The sequence below is a fragment of the Patiria miniata genome, unplaced genomic scaffold (assembly GCF_015706575.1).
Source record: "Patiria miniata isolate m_02_andy unplaced genomic scaffold, ASM1570657v1 HiC_scaffold_7, whole genome shotgun sequence".
In the NCBI taxonomy this organism is placed as follows: Eukaryota; Metazoa; Echinodermata; class Asteroidea; order Valvatida; family Asterinidae; genus Patiria; species Patiria miniata.
Window position 1 is genome coordinate 47,246,695 of NW_024037074.1, and position 22,757 is coordinate 47,269,451.

At 41.2% G+C, this 22,757-nt stretch overlaps 1 protein-coding gene across 1 annotated transcript in view; it reads left to right on the forward strand.

Moving 5' to 3' along the window:
- Positions 1–2,076: 2,076 nt before the first annotated feature.
- The window catches only part of LOC119745239 (corticotropin-releasing factor receptor 2-like), a 44,967-nt gene continuing 24,286 nt past the window's right edge, over positions 2,077–22,757 (forward strand). The window contains exon 1 of the mRNA XM_038221463.1: positions 2,077–2,082. Coding sequence (XP_038077391.1) covers positions 2,077–2,082 — 6 coding nt within the window. The remainder of the gene's footprint in view (positions 2,083–22,757) is intronic.

The window sequence follows — 22,757 nt, forward strand, 5'->3', positions numbered from 1 at the left end:
ATTGCTCACATCGTAAGGACGCATGCTCAGGAACACAAGCGCTGCCCTAATATGTTGACGTCATTTTGTTTTTCTTTTCTTAGAATTGTTTGTACTGGTGGAGATTTTCTAATGAAATTATGATCCAAACTCTCAGACAGTTGATGATTTATGAATGATGAGAAAGAAAAATAGAATACCAATTCATACATGCCTTAAATTATTATCCAAATAACAACAATATGGCGCAGATTTTGCTTACATCAAAAAGACGCGAAACGCCTTTTTTTTACAGGAAATGTGACGGCATTTTAGGCATTGAACTTCAGAAGAACTTTAATAAATCATTTCCATCGTAATTTTCTGCTCTACGTCTTTCCTCAACATGTTAAAATCCAACTTGTAATGTTTTTCAAGTTGGTATGCCCAACTGACATTCAGATTTCAGTATACATAAAAAAAAATTCTCTTTAAAAAAAAAAAAGGAATATAAAATAAAACAAAAAATCTTATACGACTGCGTTGAAAAAAATAGGGCAGTTATGGACTTCTGGGATTACAGCAATCTTTCCTCGCGTCAGAGAGCAATCGATCGTAAAGAAACTACATCTTTCATCATTCGGCCCGGAGATGAACCAAAAAATAGGGAAAAAACTTAAAGAAAGGTTCCTTGATTTGACAAGGCATATCGAGCGAAAGTAAACATTTAATGGAATCGTATAATAGATGCGCGCACGAAGAGAGATTGGAACGGATCTGTGTTCGCTCGGTTGGTTAGCTTCGGTCCGGTTTGATGTCTAATAAAAGATCCGGGTTAGAGCGTGAAAACTAATGAGACGGAAGCCGGGATAACCTTGGAGGTCCACGCGGATGAACCACGGAGGAATCTTGTGTCAATAAGACGCCGGTCTTTTACTCCGCTGCGATCTATATTTCATTTGTTTCACTCGGCTTGCCATACAGTTTGATCCGCAGGAGCGAGCGCGCGGATCGCTATTTTCTTGAGTTAATATCTGGTTTATAGTGGCGCGCGCGCGAACTTGAAACTGCCCTCCGGAATAGTTTGATGTGTTTGTTCGCCGGATTCTCTTGTTTTTACAATCCGCGCATTAAACCCAAATTACGACTGGAATCGGATGAAGGGAAGTCGTCCGTTTCAGGAAATTGACAAGTCTTGTTGTTTTGACTCTAAAAAGTAAGATATCATGACAGCGCCCCCTTTTGATCAGCGTGTTCTGCCTCGTATTGTGTGGGAATGAATAGGGTGCGCGTGGGCTCATGTACAATACCCTTTTAAGATTTTGTGATACATAATAGTGACTTACTAACAAAGAAATCTTTAATAGGAATATTGAAAATATCATCATGTCCCTGCCGTTGGTGGCGCTGTGGTTCCTGGGCTGTGCAAACCTTTGTAAGTTAGTCTCGTCAGTCTTATCATATTATTGTCGTTATGTGAAAGCATGGAGCATCGGCGAAAGTCTGTTGGAAGTCAATCACAACTCACAGATTTTATGTCATTTTGCGAACAAGGCCACTTTTTAAAAGACATTACAAACTTACAGGAAGCAGTGTGGCCTAGCAGCGGATCGTGAGCGAACTTTACTCCGCTGCTTGTAGCCCGATTGAGCTATCAAAGAGATTGATGTAGCCGGTCTAATAGGTAGCCAATTACAAGCCCAAGTGGCGTTGTATGGACTTCAGTTATTAGTGCAAGCAAAAGCTGTTGACGGAAGCACAGAAATAGTCAGCCTTTTGTACATCTGTGACTATGATCGGTGTCCTGGCAACGCACGTCACGCGCTACAAAAACCCCGCGCTCGGCTCAGTCTCATTTACCGCGCAGCATGCAAGCGGAGGACTTCTTCCTTCCATCTGGTGATGCAATTTACATTCGCACCCACGTGTGCATTCTGTGTATTTTGCAGCATTCTACAGTACGTGCTTGCACTGTCCAGTGCACGGATTTTCAATCATTTCGTTGGATCTTATGTCTTGAGTTGTGACAATTTTTGAAATTAATTTCGCCGTCGAGAAATTTGGCGCCTTGTCTGCGGAGCAGGAGTTATCGTCTGGTTGGAGTGTTTACGGACCAACATGACGGTAAGATATGATTTTCGCTTTAACTTTTAGGTCTGCATCATTTAGTAACATGACGTCAGAGCTTAGGGCTTGCGATAACGCGTATGCCCATATGGAAGCTGCTTAATCAACTTCCCACACTGCAAAAACTGTAGTGTTAATTTAACACCATTCGGTATCTATATAGGACAACACCAGTAAAATTTAACACCAGATGGTCCTATATAGATACCAATGGTGTAAATTTAACACTGCAGTTTTTGCAGTGCATAGGCACATGCGTTGTTGCGAGCCGTAGCCAAATGATTAGGACGCAGCCTTAGTCTCTATAATCAGTGGGAGCATGTGCACGGTCTATTCTGCAATGTGTGGCATTTATGTATTTAAAATTGTTTAGGTAGTAGTACATGTATAAGATTTTAGGCTTTGCATGGTGGAGTATCGGTATCGTTTCTGTTTGCGGTAACACCATGTGGTAATAACTACTGCTTAGAAGATATTTAGTTCTGAAAAGAACTTGTCCTGCTTATTATCAACTTTCGCTAAGTAGTTTTTGTTCTGATAAGAACAGTCCTGCTTTAACTTCTAAAAGAACTTGTCTTTGGTCTCATGTATCTTGAATGAATTATTAATTGGACATTGTGTCTACATGGAACTATTAGATGTAGGTTTGTTAAAACGAGGATACTAAGTCAATGGCCTCATCTGTATATAGTCTTGGTCCAGACTGGGTTTTTAATTCCCCTTGTTTTTGCAGCAGTCCCGTAGCAAACGTGGTTAAGTTGCGGCGGAGGTGGAGGTCTCTATCAGCAAGGTGAATCGAACCCAGTCCTGGCAATATTGGCAATGCTGCCTAGGAAATTCCGAGCATACCTCACGCGCATGCATTAGCTTGAATACAGCGAGTCAAGCTCGGTTCTTGGGTAGCGCTGCCAATATTGCCAAGACTGAATTCGATTCATCTTGTTGATAGCGACCTCGCTTGCGACGGACCGGCTGTACAAGAAGAATATAATTCAAATCCAGACTTGGACCGAGACTACATCAGCGACTAAAAAAAATCGTGTCTCAAGAAAATCGTGAGTCACTGAGTATAGGCAGACGCAGGGTTAGGTGGAAACAATAATTGATACTTGTGTCATTGTAGACTTCGGTCCGAACGTGGGTTACGTGCGGGTAATGGTGTGGTCAACCCACACATCACGGTGTCAAGGTCCCAGTGAGGAACGTGGATGGCTGAGATTTTGTTTGGTAGATTGGAGGTAATGGCTAAAATGACCATGGTCATTTCTAGTCAGCTGGTCAGATTGTCTTCATAATCGTTTCTCAGAATAACAGGACCACAAATAATGAGATTTTTGTGGTCTTGAATTGGACTGACTTGGGCTATTCTATTATAATTCCATTGTGCATGGTCTGCAGGGTTCAGTTTGTGACGAGGGATTTCATGGAAATCATGTCCATAAATTATTGATAACGAAATGTAATGATGCATTTTGGCGAAGCTGTACTAAAACTATAGTTTGTGCACGAAAGGTATTGGACTATCTCCGGCCATTTGTATTGTCTTGCTAATTGATTGGTGAAAATCGATAAGAACTTGGTAATAAAATATTCATAAGATGGCATCTAAATAGTCACAAATGGAATGTGAAACTATCCACCTTATGAATATTTTCATTGCGCTATCCTTTGCTATTTCTGATCGAACTGGCCAGCTGACACCCGCAAGCTCGGTGGTCGAGTAGTAAGATGTCTGCGCTAGTATAAAGCAGGAGATTGTTGGTTCGAGTCCCGCCGAGTGATTTTGTTCTCACTGGCAATCACTCACAGGAAATACTGAGTATTTTTGTTTACAAAAAAAAATACGTCGCTGAATTGCAAAACCCAATATTGGTTTTTAAAGTCAAATGTGATTTCTCGTGCTATGTAGATAGATGTACTTGCAATCTGATAGGATCCAAAGCGAGGCTCTTAGTGCAAAGATCAAAGAGAGATTTTTTCCCCCAATCCTCGCCATGAAAGGCCGGAGATACAGAGTGGCTCTCATTGTATGTCTAAACCGTTTGAAATTCGTCAACTGCTTCCTTTCATCTGAACAAATTGTTGCAGGGCGGGAATGGGCTATGGCGCCCTCCAGTGTCAAGAAATAGTGTCAAAAATTCAAATATTTCAAACCTAGACAGTGGTTAAATTTTCAGGTTTTTTAAAAAGTGGCCAATTGCAACTCTATTAGGCAACTCTTTCCAAAGCCGCGTATTTTTAATCGCTACGTGCATGTATTTGTAGAAATATGCATACGCTGCACATAACGAAACTATAAATATTGTTTTTCCACAATAAAATTTAATCATTTACTTCTTTTTTTTTAGAACGGCTGAAAACAGCATATGGCCGTAATGGTAGTCATTTATTGCCTTTATTTATGTAATCAGCTGGCGTCTACAGTAACTGTTTCAATTTTCCACACCGTCTACAGCACAGAAGCCTAGGTATTGTATGTTGGATTGCAATCTATACGATACGTTTGTTTCTTAGTTTTGTTAGCCTTTTTATGACTATATTTCGCGCGGTTATTTGTTTGCATTTGAACACTATTGCTTGACGTGTTCAGACATTGTGTCTGGGTGGTGGATTATCTTTGTGTAATAATGAAAAGCTATGCAGGACCAGATTCCTAAGCATTGAAAATATTTGAGAGAAATATAAAGTTCATCAGGCAAAATGTCTTGCAACATTGAAAGGTGTCTATAGTTCACGACTAATTGATTGTTTGCTTGTTACAATACACTTGCTTAATACAGTCATGGAGGACGAATGTTTATCTGTTTCATTATTAGACCCCTTTGTCCGCTTTCATGAAGATGGCAAGCTGCAAATGTTGCTTCAGCTGTAAACACAGATGACAACTATAGTCGCAAGCATGCAGTATTCGTTGTAATCATGTAGGACAAGTGATCTGCAGACTGCAGGTGATTCTCCCCCCCCCCCAAAAAAAGTTTACACTTTTTTCAGACGCAGATTTCTCGGAATTAGGGGACATGTTAAAATTGCTTTGAGATATTCCTAAAGTGCAGCATCTTCGGGGTATTTGGTGAAAAAGGTTTTGAAAATACAGCCTAAATTAGGAAATGGCGATGGTTTATAGAAAGAAAGTCAAAAGCCAGTTTGTCCACATGTTATGAGATCATGGTCAACACAATGGCAATTCGTGCACAAAGAACTGCAATAATGTAAATTAGGTCTACACGACTGTGGACAAACTTGTTTTCGACCACTTTTCCGTAAATTATGGCCGCTCATTTCTTAACTTGAGCTTTATTTTCAACGCCGTTTTCACCATATACCACTAAGATCTTGTAGTTTAGGAATATCTTAAAACAATTTCAACATGTCTCCCCACTTTTGAGAAATCTGCCTCTGAAAAAAGTGGATTTTTTTTTGGAACCACCATGTATTTTTCCGAAGCAAATATCTCCATTGTTTGGCAGTATTTTATAAAATTGGGTCTGGTTATTCCCTTTGTCATAAACGATCATTTTTCGTCCGGAGGGCTATATATAACTAGCACTGTCTTTATAGCCGTTCTTTAAAGCCGTTCCATAGTATTTAATTGGTTTTTGTTTCAAGTGGAATACCATGTGGCCAGACAGACAGACAGACAAAAACTAGAGGCTGATGTTTGTGTCGATGTTGGGCTAATTAAAAACTGACGAAGTGGAAATTTATCATTCTTTCTGTTGTCAAGTGAAAACCAAATTACAAAATTGTACGTGTTTTAAGTCAACCGCAGGACAGATGGTATCTGCGTACTTTGTGCCACGATGAAGAACGTCCTTTATGGTATTTAGAATGTTAGTAACGTTACGATTCTTTTTGGTTTAATTGTTGATTTTTAAGAATGTTATGATTCAGCATCGTATTGAAATGTATGTAACCCAATAACCGAGTTTAAATAAGTGACATGAGGATTGTTATTACAAAAAAAAGTTTTGTTGATTGAATTTTGTTTTGTAACTCACGACTGCGCATTCCATGTTCTGTTATCAATGAATTTCAAAACCTCGAATATTTTGTACCTGTTTTATGTTATTTCGTCTACGGAAGAGTTTTGATTTTATATCCTTTTCAGTTAAAACTGTTCATTTACACGGTCTATCTGTAAAGTCCCCTTTCGATTTTTCCCCTATACCACTTTCGAAAACACACTTTTAAAATGTGTGTGCCTTTAAAATCATCACTGCTAACACAGGTGGCGCGTGAATTTGTTTTCCCAAGGTTCACAATTAAACTCGTGCATCAGCACTTTCGAGCAATATCTAAAACAGAAGCAATCGTCATTCAAAGAAACCAGTCCTACTGTGCAGACGACCAGTACAATTGGCCCGAAACGTCGAATTGGAACTCGAACCCACCAGGTAGTCGATGAATAGAGAAATGATATGCAGCGCATTGAGATTTTTGTCTGACTTGTGTGTCCCCCCCCTCCTTGCTCAATCAGCAGGTTGCAATAATCGAGCGGGAGAATTGGGTTATATCGGACGACGTAAGCAATATTTCCCCTACGGCTCGTCGGTACAAAGTACACATATTGAAAAGCGAAGAAGCTCTTTGCGTACGTAGCTACCAATAAACCATCTTAAGAAAACATCTCGGCGCATCGTCAAGAGCCCATCGACTCGGTCATCGGAAGATGTTGTGGAAGTCCTTCGTTGCCCTAGACTGACTTAACAGCTGCGATTGTGTTTTTCTTAGCCATGGTAAAAAAAAAGAGTAGCACACCGTCTTTTTCTTCTTCTTCTTTGTCAAAATTGATTTGTTCAACGGGGTACGGCTGTGCTGCGCTCTAAACAAGTACATTCGCGCGCGATCTCGCGGGAGTTTGTTTATATTTGAACTGAGGTCCCTGCTGGTTTGACGCCGCACTCGAAACCGAATCTTATTCTCTGGGCCTTTTTTCATGAATCAGACGCAAGGATGAGAATCAGTCCACGAGGGCGAAAGAAATCTTGAGGACACTATCCTTTTTTTTGTTCCTTCTCAAAAACCAATATTTGTGCTGACGACAGGCCTGGAAAATGTTAGCATAATGCATCGCGGTGTATATTCAGCGATGCCATCAAGACTCATTTACAACGTGTGCGCAACAGCGGTCCGTGGTCATACCAAAGTTCATGGTGAGCTGCCGTTTCTTTGAGACGGCACTTAACTTGCTTTGTTGATCTTTGTTCATGAAATGCGGCTGCGACTTGACCACTTAACCACTGTTTGACCTGCATCTTGATTTCGATGTGACAACACAATAAGTTACAACTAGTTCACTAGTGGACTAGATTAATTTTCAGCAGAATTAATCATCACAGTTCAACAAAACAGGCGATTAGAACCGGATTCGAACCTGCGACCTTCAGAACATCGCTCTGCAGACCGTAATCATGTTGCGGCCATCTTGATTTGTTCCCATTCAAATCAACATAACCAAAGCGAGGCTGGAAGAGAAAATAGTCTGGTTCCTTCTTGCGCAAAAACCATTATCATTTGGTACTGTTAATGGATACAGGGAACATGACTAAAATGGCGGCGGCAGCATGGGTTTATTAAATGTTTATTGTGCAAATTGAAACATGAGGCTAGTAGTTTGCTATTATGGCTGATATAATGATCGCATTCCGAATGGTTTCACAAGGTAGCATGGGATTATATTTGACAATACATGTATGTCCCCAAAAAGTGTCCGTCTGACTTTTTTTTTTAGAAATTACTACAAAACCATGAAGTCAATTTTAAAAATGTTTGATTGTGCAAATACTCCTTATCCTTGGCCTAAACCACTTTGAGTTTCATTTAATTCCAGTCACACATCACTGCACAATTGTCAGTTGATCAAAACAACATTTTGTGGACACTGTGACCAAGTTCCATGCCTTAATCAATTTCTGTGCTGTGTTATGTAAGCTGTGTAAAGAAGTTGTGTCAAGACATTTGTGTCTCGTAGGTACATACCTCGCGTGCAATCGCATAAAAGGCAAGGACTCATGTTCGCGCGCAGGTCCTCTTGAAGTCTTGTAATTGATTGAACAAAAGGAAACTATTTCCACCGACTGAACGAAACGAAAGCTTAATTGAATAGAGCCGAGCTAGGGGCTTGTTTTGAGAGGCTGTGCATATATATCACTTTTACGGCAGTGTCATCGCCACTTCAAAAACTGCTTGTAAAATCGAGAGATCTATAAGTACGACAATCTAAGTTATCTTCATGTCTTTACCTTTTTGTTTTGTAAAAATGTGTAAAAAAAAGAAAGAAAAAAAAGATGTTCCAGTTTCTTTCTGTATAGCTTCTAAACTTGTCAACAAAATGTCGTGACAAGCGAATAACTATCTTCAGCAAATCAAACGACCTACCGCTTTCGAAAACCAAACTTGAACCCTGAATCGAAAGACACGAACGATCGTGACTATGCGGTTAAAACAATAACAAGGCCGCGGATTTTAAGAAGCTGAATTGGAATAACAGTGACATCCGGGAAAATATAGAGTCAAAACTATGCAAGATGAAATCACAATGATTGCCCAATATACGGAGCGCAAGAGAAACGCAAGATGTTTCAGCGCTAACAAAAAAGGTCATGTTGCCTTTCTTTGTCGAGCGGAGTTCTAGGGTTACGGAGCGGACGTCAACTATGATGAAAACATTCTGGTGATGATACAGGAGAACATTGTGAAAACAACCAGCGGGGATTTAGAGATGAGATCAGTCCCAACAAAATAACCGTGTGCCTTTTTTTCCAGCGAAACGGAGCAGAACAAAATTCAACCGTCCTTGGTTGGATTTCGAGATGTTTGTCAAAGGTGCTTTGATATAGCCAACGTGAAGACCCTTGTAATTGTATCACTTCTCGCTGAATGTTTATTTCCTACCTTTCTTGCTTCGGGATTTTCTTACCATTTTGGAAATGTTTTGAAGAAGTCAAAACAAAATAAAGTCTTTTGCTCCTCGAATTTTCGGGTACAGCATGGATGCGACGGCGCTGCAGTCAAATTCGTCCGATTTTTTTGGTACAATTTTCCTTTAAAATAGAGATCGTGTAAACGGATCTGTCACCGGGAGTATTGATCCGCTTTTGAAGACAATAACGTTAGATGTCAAATTATGGAGACAATGCTGCAGGGAGCGCATACTTTTTTTGTGCCAAGCTACAAACTTAAACTTGCAAGAAAGGTTCACCTTCATAACTATCGTTTGATAAAATCAGAGCAGCTGTAAACTTTCTAGACGCGTTAATGACTTGTTTCGGCAAAATCGGCTCGTCCCCACTTGTGTCATACTAATTAGCCACGCGATCTGATGTGGAAACTCAATTATCTCGGTGTATTTGAGTCACCAAACATCGAGTCCGAGTCACGAGTCACGAAGGTCGAGTCCGAGTACGAGTCACAAAGCTCGAGTCCGAGTCCGAGTCACAAGTCACGAAGCTCGAGTCCGAGTCACGAGTCACGGAGGTCAAGTCCGAGTCCGAATCACGAGTCACGAAGGTCGAGTCCAGGTCCGAGTCACTAAGGTCGAGTCCGAGTCACAAAGGTCGAGTTCAAGTCCGAGTCACGAGTCACCTCTTATATATATTGGAAATAAATGGTTGAGGTTCTGCTGAAACCTCACAATGTAAATGTTACAATTTTTTCCACAGCTTTTCTCTAATTCAGTGAACTGGAAATACATAGGCACTGCTTCTGGAAAGGATAATCTGGTACCAAACAATATCAAGCTTGCATTTACGCAATATCAAGTGTATATAGCCTTGAGGCATGTTTCGATACATTGACTTCCCGAATCAATACATTGTGTATCGGAAACAAGCCAGCCGCATATCGCGTGCTGTGTAGGCATATTTTCGTTTGCACCGCACGGATTGTCACTTGCTCAGGAGAAGATCGTCTTCAAAATAATTTGTAATAATATTGTTAAACAATGGGATTTGTGGTAATTTGGTCGAGTCTTGAGTCATGCAGGTCGAGTCCGCAGGGTCGAGTCAGAGTCAGAGTCGTTTGTCATCATGAATCGAGTCAAAGTCCGAGTCACGGGAAATGGGACCCGAGTCCCGAGTCACGCAGGTCGAGTCCGAGTCCAAGTCCAAATCCGCAGGGTCGAGTCCGAGTCATTTTTTCATCGTGAATCAAGTCCGAGTCCGAGTCACGGAAATTGGGACTCGAGTCGGACTCGAGTCCGAGTCACGAGTCATACAAGTCTGCCAAAAGGACCGTGACGGACATTTCAGGGTTTTTTCCCCCGCAGAAAAAAAATCAATATGCAGGTTGTTTGATGATGCACTTCGTTAATTATTCATCGGTGAAAACCCAATCCCCCTAATCCCTCTGTGGATTACATCGTGTAGGTGGAACGAAACGGGAGACTCAAGAATGATCAATTCGTTCCATTATTCAGCGGAATTTGAACCCAAATTTGGAGAAATCAAAGAACACTCATGTTCCAAGATGGCTACCAAATGATGTTTGAACGGCATGTAGGCCTACTTCCAAGGAAAGTTGATATTGCAAGAAATGAGAAGCTGTTGCAAAGTGCTTCCTGATTAAAACTAATACTTCCATGGAGATCGCATTTTTAGCCTATCAATATCGTTGAAATGGGATCCAAGTCAAGCAGAAACGATTGCGCTCAGGATTCGCTGCATTTCCTGAGGAACATTTCTGGTTGGAAATTGCAGTGCATTGTGGTGTTGATTACTTAATGTTTCATGAAGTGGGACTGTTGTATGTTGTGCCCTAGTTTTTAAAAGGGTAAACCCGTTTGCCTATGGGACGACTCACAAAGTTGTCGTTGGTGGCGCAAATCCTGTTCTGGCTGCAGGGCACCATGGGTGAAAGTCGACATCTTCTTGTAATAATGATATTTATTTTGTACTAGAGAGTAAGGCTAAGTGTTAACAAGTACTCTCTTTGGAGTACAGGAACATATACCGACCGAAAAGTCGAGTTGGTGACGAGTTGTCTTTTTGAATTTGAGCTTATTATAAGGCGTGTCATGCCATAAGCTTCTCCGATTTTAATTGTCAAACGTTAATACACAGTTCATGGGCAGTCATCGTGGTGGCAATCGGGTTGTTATTACATGTGCCAGTATCTAGAGGGTTTGTTTTGAGTGCTGTTACGTTTCTAAGACTCATGGTCAGAAATGACGTCAATAAAGGTCTACCTTCCTTGACGAGACACTTACAAGAGCCAAGCCACATGCGTCTTATAAAGCCTTCCACAAAATACGATCTTGTGTAATGGGCATAGGTTTACGTCCAATTCCAGGTAGCTTGAATTTTATTGTTACGCGGCGCCGATGCGTGCCCAAATTGACTATCTGGTGAACATTGGAAAATGAGGTTGAGACGCTTTATATTCAAGGTAGCAGACAAATATGTGTCACGGAGTGAAAGAAATTGGAGTTTGTTTTCTTCTGAGATAAGAAGCTTTCTGCCAACTACTCCCCAGAGGAAGAGCTGCTCTCTGCTTACGTCGTGAGATGTCTCGTATTTTTTTTATGTGGTATCTTTGCTCTGTCCATTGCGTTGTGTGTCTACTTCATATTTCACGGAATTGATGCTCGTTTATGCTTATCCTTAGATAAGGAAAGTCATTTGTGTAGGGTTAACCGTCACGACCGTGCGTAAACACGTTTTGAGAGCACTGAATGTGGAGCAGAGACACCTGTTTTTTTAGTGGGCCGGGGTAGAAAGAGAGATGCCTGCATCGACGTTTATGAACAGCGCCCACAGTTAGTTTTAAGTCGGTCAAAAATTGTGATATCTACGGAAATAATGTAGGCCTGCGGTATGACAAGTTGTACAAAGTCTGTGTAAAAGTTTGTGTATATATTTAAACAAAACAGTTATTCTGTGATTCCAGTAAAGGTGAAGAAGCATTCGTCTTTGTGGGTATGATCCTACATTCAAGCGATAGTAACCTTTCCCCTCAGATGAACATTAATTCAATGACTGGAAGAAGTTTAGTCCGTTTCTAACTGCACTGGAAATGTTCTAATGGTACACAAATGTTATCTTGAAAGATGGATAGTTGTATTTTTTTATTGAACATTGAGCACTACATGCGCTATTACACATCCACTTTAAACCCCATTATCCACTTTGCATGCTTTGGCCAAGTCCTGTTGAATAAATTGTTCCCATACAAGTAAAATGCTTTCACCCCGGGCGCCCCCACCCACCCACCCACAAAGTTAACCCTTTGTCATTGTCAGCTTGCTACTCAGAGACCCCTCGATGGAAAGTCCCTTGCTGACGTCACACATTGACGTCAGAGACTTCTACTATCGCACACATAATGTGTCTAACAAAAATAAGTTAGTGTGGACTTAAAAAAAGGAGGAAGAACACACGGCAGTAAAGATACAAAACATGGAGATATTTGGCCCGTGGCAAAAATCTCTGAAGTATATCATTAATGAACCGAAGGACCCGAGTAGCGCAGTGTAACCCTTTTGAGTCTCTATAATCAGCTGTTAATAACGATGTTCTCAAATTTTACATCACATCCAACGCATGCGTTTGTTGACGATGGCTTCCATGGCACACACTATCGATTGAGCTATGCATATCTGGTCAGGCTACATAATAGGTTGTGGAGGAGCTTATCTAGGTCACTTCATAATTGTTTTCCATCTTCGTCACTACCTGTTGTCCTCAAGACAAGCATCATCCCGATCGTCGCCATTTTCACCACCCTGATCACCAGTAACGTCATCAACACCATCTTCACCATTCACCACCATTATCACTATGATTTTCGTCGAGCGATCACCACTTGCCACCAATTAATGTCCCCACTACACCTGACCCACAATATTACGATCACCGTCTTCTGAATCACTTTGCAGCCATATACATAACAACTCAAGCTCCTTATTATGACATCGTCATCGCCTTTACCCCCACATTCTACCCTCCATTGTATCCTCCTTCAGTTTCTTATATTATGTCTCCTTTCACCTCTTTACCTCTGTTGACAACCATCTGAGAAGTAAATATGATGAAACTAAGTTCAAGCAGTGCTCATCGGGAATTCTGAGAAGTAATCGGATTCGTCCTCAAGCACACACTGAATCCCTCCTTTCCCTCATCCCCCACGTACTCTGTCCTCATTTCGCTTCTTCATCTTTCCATCCCCTCATCTATCAAGAAGGCAAATCCCTTTCATCATTGCATCAGTAGTTTTCCTTGAACTGCCATCGACCCCAGCATCTTCGCTTCTCCATCCTTGCTCCTGTCTGTCTGTCTGTCTCCATTTCTCTCTCTTGTTGACTCAGAGATGTTCTCAAAAGACGCGCATGTTTTGACAACGCTCCTCTCAATATCTCCCCGACCGACCCACCTCAAGCATCAAACGATCCTGCCAACATTTTCTGTATCACTTCTCTTATATTATCTGAACAACCTCCTAACCGGCGATTTTTATTTTTTTCGTTGGAAGTACAATTACACTTTTTTTTCTTTCTTCAGTAACAAGATGTGCTTGTGCGCGTCATGTCAGTGAATGCAGCCGCTGGGTTTCGGATTACGATAAGGGTCATTTACCGGCAAACTGTCTTGAAAGTATTGCGCTTGGAGGAATAAAAATGAGGAGGTACGTGTCCGTGTAAAATCAGAGGGTAGTAATTAAGGTGGCTCACGAACTGCGCGTGCACGATCGGTGGTTGTTGTGGTTGTCAAACAACTCGATAAACGCATTTGGAACAGTTAAAGTGCGACACGGTACACAGACCTGGAGTTGGTCACGGCTCGTTATAGGGATTAGTTTGGTCAAGTGCGGCGGTTGAGAGGCTGGGACTTGAGAAAGGTAAGGGTTGTCAAACGAAGCATTGAGACTAGGATATGCACTTTTGTTTGGCAGTTTGCTTTGATATCTTTGATTTTTTATTAAAAAAAGACATTAATGCCATGAATTGTTAGTGATTAGTTTTGTCAGTTGAGGGCAGAGGTTCAGCGGTAAGGGGTAAGGCCAAGCCTTCCATGAAGTTAAGAGCAAGTACTTTAATCTGTTTGACAGTTAGTTTGGCTTGCTTTGGTATCAAAGATTCTTTGATTTGAAGAATTTCTTTCATGTCCTGTGAGCGATTCCTGCAGAGTTACTTTGAGTGGCTTGTCAAATGTATGGGATAAGGGTTAAGCCAAGAGGAGCCTTGAAAAAGTCAGGTCTACACTTGACAGATTTGTCTGCTTTGGAATATTTAGGAGATTTGAGAAGATTTTGTCATGCCTTGTTTAGTTATCTCTTTTGGCAAGTGCAGAGGTTGAGTGGCCGTGTCTTATTAAGGCAAGGCTGGGACCAGGGGGCATGAAGACTAGAGTAGATGCTTGTGCTTGACAGTCAACTCGGGAAGTTGATTATTCCTAGAAATGTTGAGCCCCTCAAGGTTATCTCCAGCTACCTGCGTCTGCTTATCATTTCGATGAGCTTGTCCGTCATAAGACGCCTGTGCCTTCTTAAATTCTCGCATAACCTCAGTCGATTGTGCCCTTTAACCAAAAAGACGGGGAAGACCGAAAAAATGAAAGCATATTGACTCAATAAATCTACAGAAACCCACCGGAGGAGTCGGCTGGGTAATTGCGACGGACAGAGTCGAGTTGCCAGGCAAATTAAGCGCGACAGGAGCCAATCTACTTTATAGCCTCCTACCAAAAAAAAAAAAAAGATGCGGCCGTGCCGGAAAAAAAACGGGGCTATAGATGAAGGGGAAATTGAGATGTTTAGCGGCGACCGAGATTGTCCTTATAAAACCACCGAGCCACCGGGAGCGAATTTTCCCTTCCCCGGTCCGCGGTATACCGTGTCTTATCGATCCGGCAAAGCTATGATCTAATTACGCCTATTTTAATTCGATTACCGAGGCTGGTCGGTTGCCATTGTTCATCAGGTTGTCTGGATCTATCCAGGGAGATCTTGTTTTGCTTTGATTTAATTTAGACCGTAAATTACATTCCGTGCACTAGCTTGCTACGTACTATGTATACTCTTTTTTTTTTCTTGTACTTTTTTTTTTTTTTTTTTAACTGAACCGTAGCGGTTGATGGCTGTGCAGAGCCATTAATTTCCCGTTTAATCCAGAGGCAGCTGATAATTGGTATAAATATTAAGACATGCCGCAGTCCACCGACCGACCTAGTTATCTACTCGAACCTTGATGGATTGAGGGGAACAATTTGTTCCAATTTCTGGTCCTCCTTCACTACAATCATCACGATAATTGTAATTGATGGGGGAGGATATATCCCGTCGGGGAACGTGAAGCCTTACGCGTTAGTCACTCAGCTCTGACACTTGAAGGTTTTTTTTCGCTCATATATTTTAATCAAAGGCCATTGACCAAAAAGTCTTATAAATAAACTGAAGGATGGATCGGAAATTTGCAGTGAAAGTGTATACGATATATACGTTGCATCCGCATACGTGAGATTAACATTGCGATGTAGAGAGAAGTCCACCACGAGCCTAAGTGGTCCATCAGGCGGCGTTTATCTCCGGTTTCCTTGACATGAAATGGCGGAGAATAATTATTTCTATTCCCCCTAGATGGGATGCCGGCCCATCGCAGGTTACTCCCCTGGATGGAATGCCAACTCATACTCCTGGATGTATAGAGAGGGAGGGGAACTGAATTGACTTGACCAAGGACACATTTCTGGATTCGAACCCCTGACCGTCCAATCATGAGTCACGATTCCTAACTTGCCATGGAAGTATGTACAATAGTTGACAACCAAATTCGCACACACGGGATTCGCACCGCGACCCTATCGGTTGAAAGAAATCGCCTTCAGTAATCAACCATTGTCACAATGCAGCTCTCGCCATTAATGACTTGTTAACTTAACAAGATGCGAACCTGTTTGGTTTCCCAGAACGTGGTGAACAACAGACGTTCAATGAGAGAACACTTGCGAGTGCTAATAAGCTCTGGCCGTCTTGCATGAAAGTCTTGCATGAAATCCATCAAAATGATCCCTGCCGGAGCTTAAAAATGCGATGCCCAAAAATGTGATGACAATGGCACATGTGGAACACCGTAGTTTAGATTTATACCTAGATTTATAGCGATTTGTGATAAATACCACGTGACTGTATCATATTCCTGCAGATGTTTTGCCTCCATACAAACATTCAGAAACATCTTTACGACTTGTTACAAAGTATTAATTCATTTTGTTTCCTTATTTTTGAAAGTTATATTTGGTCGTTATATTTTATGAGCACTCAGGGGCTTATTAAAGTCAATTTTTGGGGACAGACATTTGCAAAATAAACGCGCATGCACATCGATTGAAACAAAATCGGTGTTCCGAAACTGTCGGCAAGATTGTATTTTATGACGACGGCATTTGGTCAAATAATTTTTTGGTCAGTTATGTTTGGTCAATTATCATGTTTGGTCAATTATTATATTTGGTCAATTATGCTTGGTCAATTATTTTTGGCCAATTTTCGGTGGACAGGCCGACCGACCGACCCACCGACTACCGAGTGATATGTTGAAGCCCTGCCAGAGCTTAAAAACGAACCGCGCCTAGCTGAGTCAGAGCAACTTCAAATCAATGTTTGCATATCCAGAGCACGCGCGGCTGTTTTCATCCACGCGTCGCATTCAATTTTCTCAATCTAAAATCTCGTCTTTGATCTATATATTGCAATTCGGGGATCCTTCTTGAAAAACGATGGCCTCCAAATTGCCGGGGACTCAGAAGATGATAAGCCTTCTAAAGTGAGGTAATGCGATGCCGTGGGCGAAAGTCTTCCTTGGAAAAAAAAGCCGAGGAGGGGTATAAAGAAATACAAGTTAGCCTAGATTAATGCCAAACCTTCTACGAATCGGGGAGAAAACTGGGCCAATAAATGCTCAATCTTGAAACCTAACTTCTCTTCTCAAGGAAATCCTGCATTTATCAGTATAAAATACCCCCCCAAAAAAGCATCCGGCCTGAAGCTTAAAAAGGAGTGTTTCGGATGATCATTGGCCTATTTTTTTTTTCGATGTCAATTATTTTTCTCCCATCATAACAATCTTTCATCGGCATGTTCATTTTCGTGGCACGAGCGGGCTTAGACCTGATTTACCGAGACGGTGAAGTTGGATGAGCGGGGGCGCGACACGGTTTAGGATCTGACGTCTTTGTGTCTTTGATATACGTATGCCTTGGTATAGGCAAGGGCATCCCAAATATTTTGTCCTTTTGCATGTAACTTATATTTTGATCGCGGTTCTTAATGCGCTGGCATTTTGACGTCTTACATCAAACGGTGCATATTCAACTGAAGGAGAATATTTTTTATAGTGAGTTATAGAACTGTTGCTGAAGTTGTGTGCTATAGCCACGGTATTCGTGTCTGAACGAGTTTGATTTGTGTTCTTTAACCCATGTCTACTCTCCCACTTAAAAAAAAACGTGAACAGATTTAAAGTTCAAAACCTCTCCACTGGTCTTGAATTTTTTTTGCTGCATTGGACTGAGCGAAAACGATGTCTGAACGGAATTGAGGCAACCATACTAATGGTACTTATAAATGCTCGTTGCAAAGTTACCGGTTCTCTTCTTTTTGAAAATGTCACGTTCACTTGACCTCTTTCAAATAGTTTGTGAACTGAACATTATATCCACGTTGCTGCTTAGTGGAAAGTAAGAATCATTTAAATTGAACTCAGAAATGAACATACAAACTACGGACCCATGAACTCAAAGACTGAAAAGCTGGGCTTTAAAAAAAAAAAATACAAATTAATTTTTAATTTTTTTTTTAATTTTAAGAAACAGAGCTTTGGTTGTTGCTGGATTCGAGACTACTGCGAACCCAGAGTTAACACTAGTGTCTGTCGTAAATACGCACGCGCGCAGTTTTTGCACATGCGCAATGACGAGAGAGGGAGGCCTAACGTGCACATGCGTATTTCTTTCATGTGCGTTGTTACTAGAACAGCACAGAAAATCTGATTATTGATTTTTTACGTCTCTGTAGAAAAGTTAAGGTCAAACATCTTCGGGCGCGAAAAAAACCAAAATAACAAACATCACTAACAGTAGCCACAACAACCAGAGATTTCCTTGCGCGGACTATCAAATTCGTCCCGAATTCTCCCCGGGCGCTACCTGTCTCTCGTTCCTCTTTCTGCGGAGGACACCGTGCCCTCAATTCCCGCTTGAACATTTCGCTCGAGACGGGAGTTGGAGAGCTGTTTTATTCCCTCCGTGTTCGTGAAGTGCTTTACAAGGAGAAACTAATGTTGTTTCCCGTCGGCGTGTTTGCGAAACTACCTCACAAACCCAGACAGCAAAATTACATTTGTATAGCTCTTCTATGCGACGTTTGTTGCTGTGAATTCCAAAGATTTAATGTAGAAGCGTATATAGCTCATTTCTTTTACCTCGTTCTCTAGCCCTGTCCTTTAGTCTGTGTCATTATATATGGCTAGATGCACAATGTCTTCTTCTTTTTAAGCTCTGGCAGGAGCTTCCACATGTCACTTGGTGGTCAGTCTGTCTGTCTGTCGGGCTGTCTGTCTGTCTGTCCCTGAAAATTGACCAAAAGTATGGTGTTTCATAATTATGTGCCATCGGCGTTGCATTTTCGGGCGTTGCATTTGAAAGTTCTGGCATGGATCATTTTGATCGATTTCATGCAAGACTTTCGTGCAGGACTTCTTGCAACACGGCCAGAGCTTACTGTGCACTCGCACTTGTTTCAAATTGATCGAGGCAGTTCTACTGTGAATTGAAGATTTTTAAGAAAAATTATTATTATATTATTATTTTATGTTTTTAACAGTTATTGAGGTTTGTAAATAACTCTTGGCAGTGCCACTTCCTTTCTTTTAATAGCTCCATACTTATACGGTGCCCCAATTCTTCTCTTCCAAATAAACGATCGATTAATCTGTATAAAATAAGCGATGAACAGAACATTTACCTTTTAAGAATAAAATCGTAAAGCTGAAAAAAAGCGCAGGAAACAAATCAAAAACAGAGTGATGTATCACCTTTTAACATGAAACACAGGAGTTGCTATGATTGATTGCACTCGACGACACCTGTGGCAATTGGAGCCCGGAGGTTTGTTACTAAGGATCAGCCTCGTCCAAGAGTAATGAGCGGAGGAACAAAAAACCCTAGTTGAAGATCGTCTGGGTATTAGATTACGTACGCCAGAGGCGTCCCCCGAACCAAGCGCCAAATTGAAAAAAGAAAGAGATGAAAGTTCAGCGATGAATTTAATCAAGGTGGTTTTGTCTTACAGGGTTTTCGTTCGGCGCACTTCTCTCTCAGTTCTCAAGAGGAACAGGGGGTTGCGCTCGACGAACAAGTCACAGTGGTCAGGCCCCAACTCGAATTTTAGAGATGCATATTCATTTGCTTTGTCGTTTTACTGCAGCGAACACTGTTTCTTTCTCCCGTGTTTCGCAAAGTTTTCGGTTATTCGCGGTAGTGCTGGGTCGGTTAATCGACCAAAACAAACCCGGTTAACCGACCATAATATCCACGTCTGGCTTGAGTGTTGCTAGCCGTGTACCGAACATTTGAAAAATCCATCTGGTGCCAAGCTTTGAAAATAAAGGAAATATACAACTTTTGCTTTTGCTGTAATTGTCTGAAATGGATGGATTTGGGGGGGGGGGGGTTTCAGTATTTTATAGCAAATATTGTTACACTGACCCGCTTAAACTTTTGTGCTCATACAGGGTGAGCCAGTGTGATCTGGAGTCAACGAAAACATTGAAAACATGTAGCAATTATCAAAACAAGTGCAAATGAGATATGTTATAGGCTAGTATTTTGGCCATATTTGGTGAAAGCTTCATGTAAATATCCATTGTACCATTTTGAACAAAAGCGCTAGCAAAGAACACACGCTAAAAACACTGTGACCTCGGTTCCATGGTTCAACAAATTTATTGAAATCGCGTACTGATGTGACTGCATTGTTTGAAATGTGAAAAATCACTTGGGTTGGACTTGAACACACGACCTCCTGCTTTCTAGTGCAGACGTCTTATCACTCGACGTCTGCACTGGAAATCAGGAGGTCGTGGGTTCGAGTCCCAACCGCGTGATTTTTTGTTAACTTTCACTCGGGAGGTAAAACACTCAGTATACAGTGTTAATACGTCGGTGAAGTGCAAAACCTTATATTGAATGAGTACTGTTAAAAAAATCCTGAAAGCGGCGTTTGCATATCTGATATATTTTTGTTTGCATACTCCAATCTTTGCGGATTAATTCCATAAATATATAGATTTTTAAATCGCCATATAAAAATTACCCCGAAGAAAATTTCAAAAGGCTATTATTGAGAAGAAGCTCCTCAAAGTGAGCGTATACGAATCCTTCACCTACCCATGGATTTTCAGCAAATTCAGATCGATAAAGACGTCTTGTGGTGTTCCCTACTCGCCCGTAGGTCAATACAGACAGAGTACAGGGGGCGCGCGGTGCCGACTCCAGACGTCTACAGAATAGTCGCCAGAGGCCTGCACCCGATCGTCGCAATCTCGCTTAATCGGCCCCGGATTTGCCAGTCACGCTTGTCGCCCGGTCAATTCTAGGGCAGCCTACAAAATCCATTTTGGCGCGTCGAGAATGATTCAGTCCTCCTCACCTTCCTCGACACTTTCTTTTTTGGGGTCGTCAAAGGCAATTTCCATCCGATAACAATCGGTTCTCTGGAAAGGGATTATACGATATTATCTCACGGAGGAGTTCAATCCACTTGCAGTAAATCTCATTAATTGAAAATCCCTTCATCCCCTATTATAGTATGATCGCACGCATCCGGATCCGACGGCTGTTTGCATACTGCTATTTCGTAATTCATACTTCTATTTCTGTGTGATAGTATTATTGCGTTATACTTTGTGTTATTACATATTATTCGTGCCGTTTTAGCGCTACATATAGGCTGCCGATCTTTTCTGAATGATCCCTGATTAAAACTATTTCCTGGACATTGACAAATTGGGAACTACCAATTATATGGCTGGATAGCTCAGTTGGTAGGGCACTCGTATGGTGTTCCGATGGTCTCAGGTTCAAGCCCTGCTCTTTGTTTGATCTAATTGTAATCAGAAATAAACCTATCGTCAGTTTCCCTCAATGCTTTGTTTTAGGCTGCAGTTAACGAAAAGCAGCACTTTTACTTTTGACCTTGTACAAAATTAATGGTACCCTTCGTACCAAACGTCAGAGTTTCATAAAAACATCTTAGGAAAAAAGGACAGCCTCATCAATCGCAGTTTTTATGTTAGTCCCATAAGACTGTGGTTTAGCGAAAATTGTATTCACTGTTCACTTAATGGTAAGCTTGCAAACGTACCAAAGCTTATAGCTTCGTAATACCGTCTCAGATGAAAGACTGCTTCATCATCAACTGCAAGGTTTTGTGTTGAGACTTGAGTCCCTCAAGACGTCTAGCTACAATAATATCAGCTAGTTCGTCTTCGTCGGGTTTCCGCTGTTTCAGCGGCATCCCTCCATGCTCAGACGTTCGTAAAAGGTCAGCCAGGAGTATTGAATGACTTGTTAAGAAGCTGCTTTTTCTCTCTCTGGCCAATCGCCGTATCATGTAACTTACCTCCGATTGTTCGCTTCTATGAAGTCCGTAATACACTGCGCTGAGTTGACTACGCTCACATCCGCCAAATATGGCAATTATATAACCTCTGAATCCACGCGAAAGTGCACGCGCGGCATTCACGGCACATTCGCGCTCAGATTTCCTAATTGGTTCCCGGGCCAGCAGGTGGTTTGTCCATTTACCAAGGAGTATTAGGCCATGCTGTTACATTCTACCTTCTGTGACATTTCGTAATTCTAATCGGTAAAAAAACTCCCACAAAATCACTCGAGTTGTGTTTATCGCAATGACGTATCCCCTGTAGACTATGATTTTCTGTGGAAAACACACACAAGCTCCTACAGTTTGACTCAAGTACATGTGCATTGAAACCTTTTCATTCTGTAAAGTATGCATTAAGAGCCTTTGCCTAGTGCAAAAGCTCACCGAATGGTGATAAATTGTTTTAAATTGATTTCACCATTTTGGTTCTGATTATTTTTTTAACTCTTGGCAAAAATTTATTTAAAAAAAATGTAGAGTAAGTTATTTTCAAAAAGTAAAACATAAAATTCCTGTTAATGTTTTTTTAAGGAGACATTTTTTTGCGACATATACCCTTTGGAGACAAGGTATAGATTAAGGAGACATAATTAATGTCTCCCTAATGTCACAGGTCCTGTTTGGAGGCACATTTTAGTGTCGCAAATAGCCTAGATCAGTTGCTCGTGCTTCAAAACTTAAATATACCAACAGTCGTGAGGGAAAGATAAGGGAAAATTGGGGTTACGGGTCATTAAAGTTGGGAAAACTTCATGCACAACCCTATTGGCATGTCTCCTTTAATGAGGTAACATTTCCCGTAACAATAAGCATCACCAGGCATCTTGTAAAAAAGATAATCTTCATAGACATGCCCTTTTAATCTGCAAAGTTTCATTGTACTAGCAGGATAATGTAATAACGTATAATGGCTGTATCAGATTTCCATTGGATCTAGACCATAGCTTCGGACAAGTTAAAGGGAAAGCACAACATTTGCAAATATCAAAAAATAAAACTACCAAATCATTTTGAAA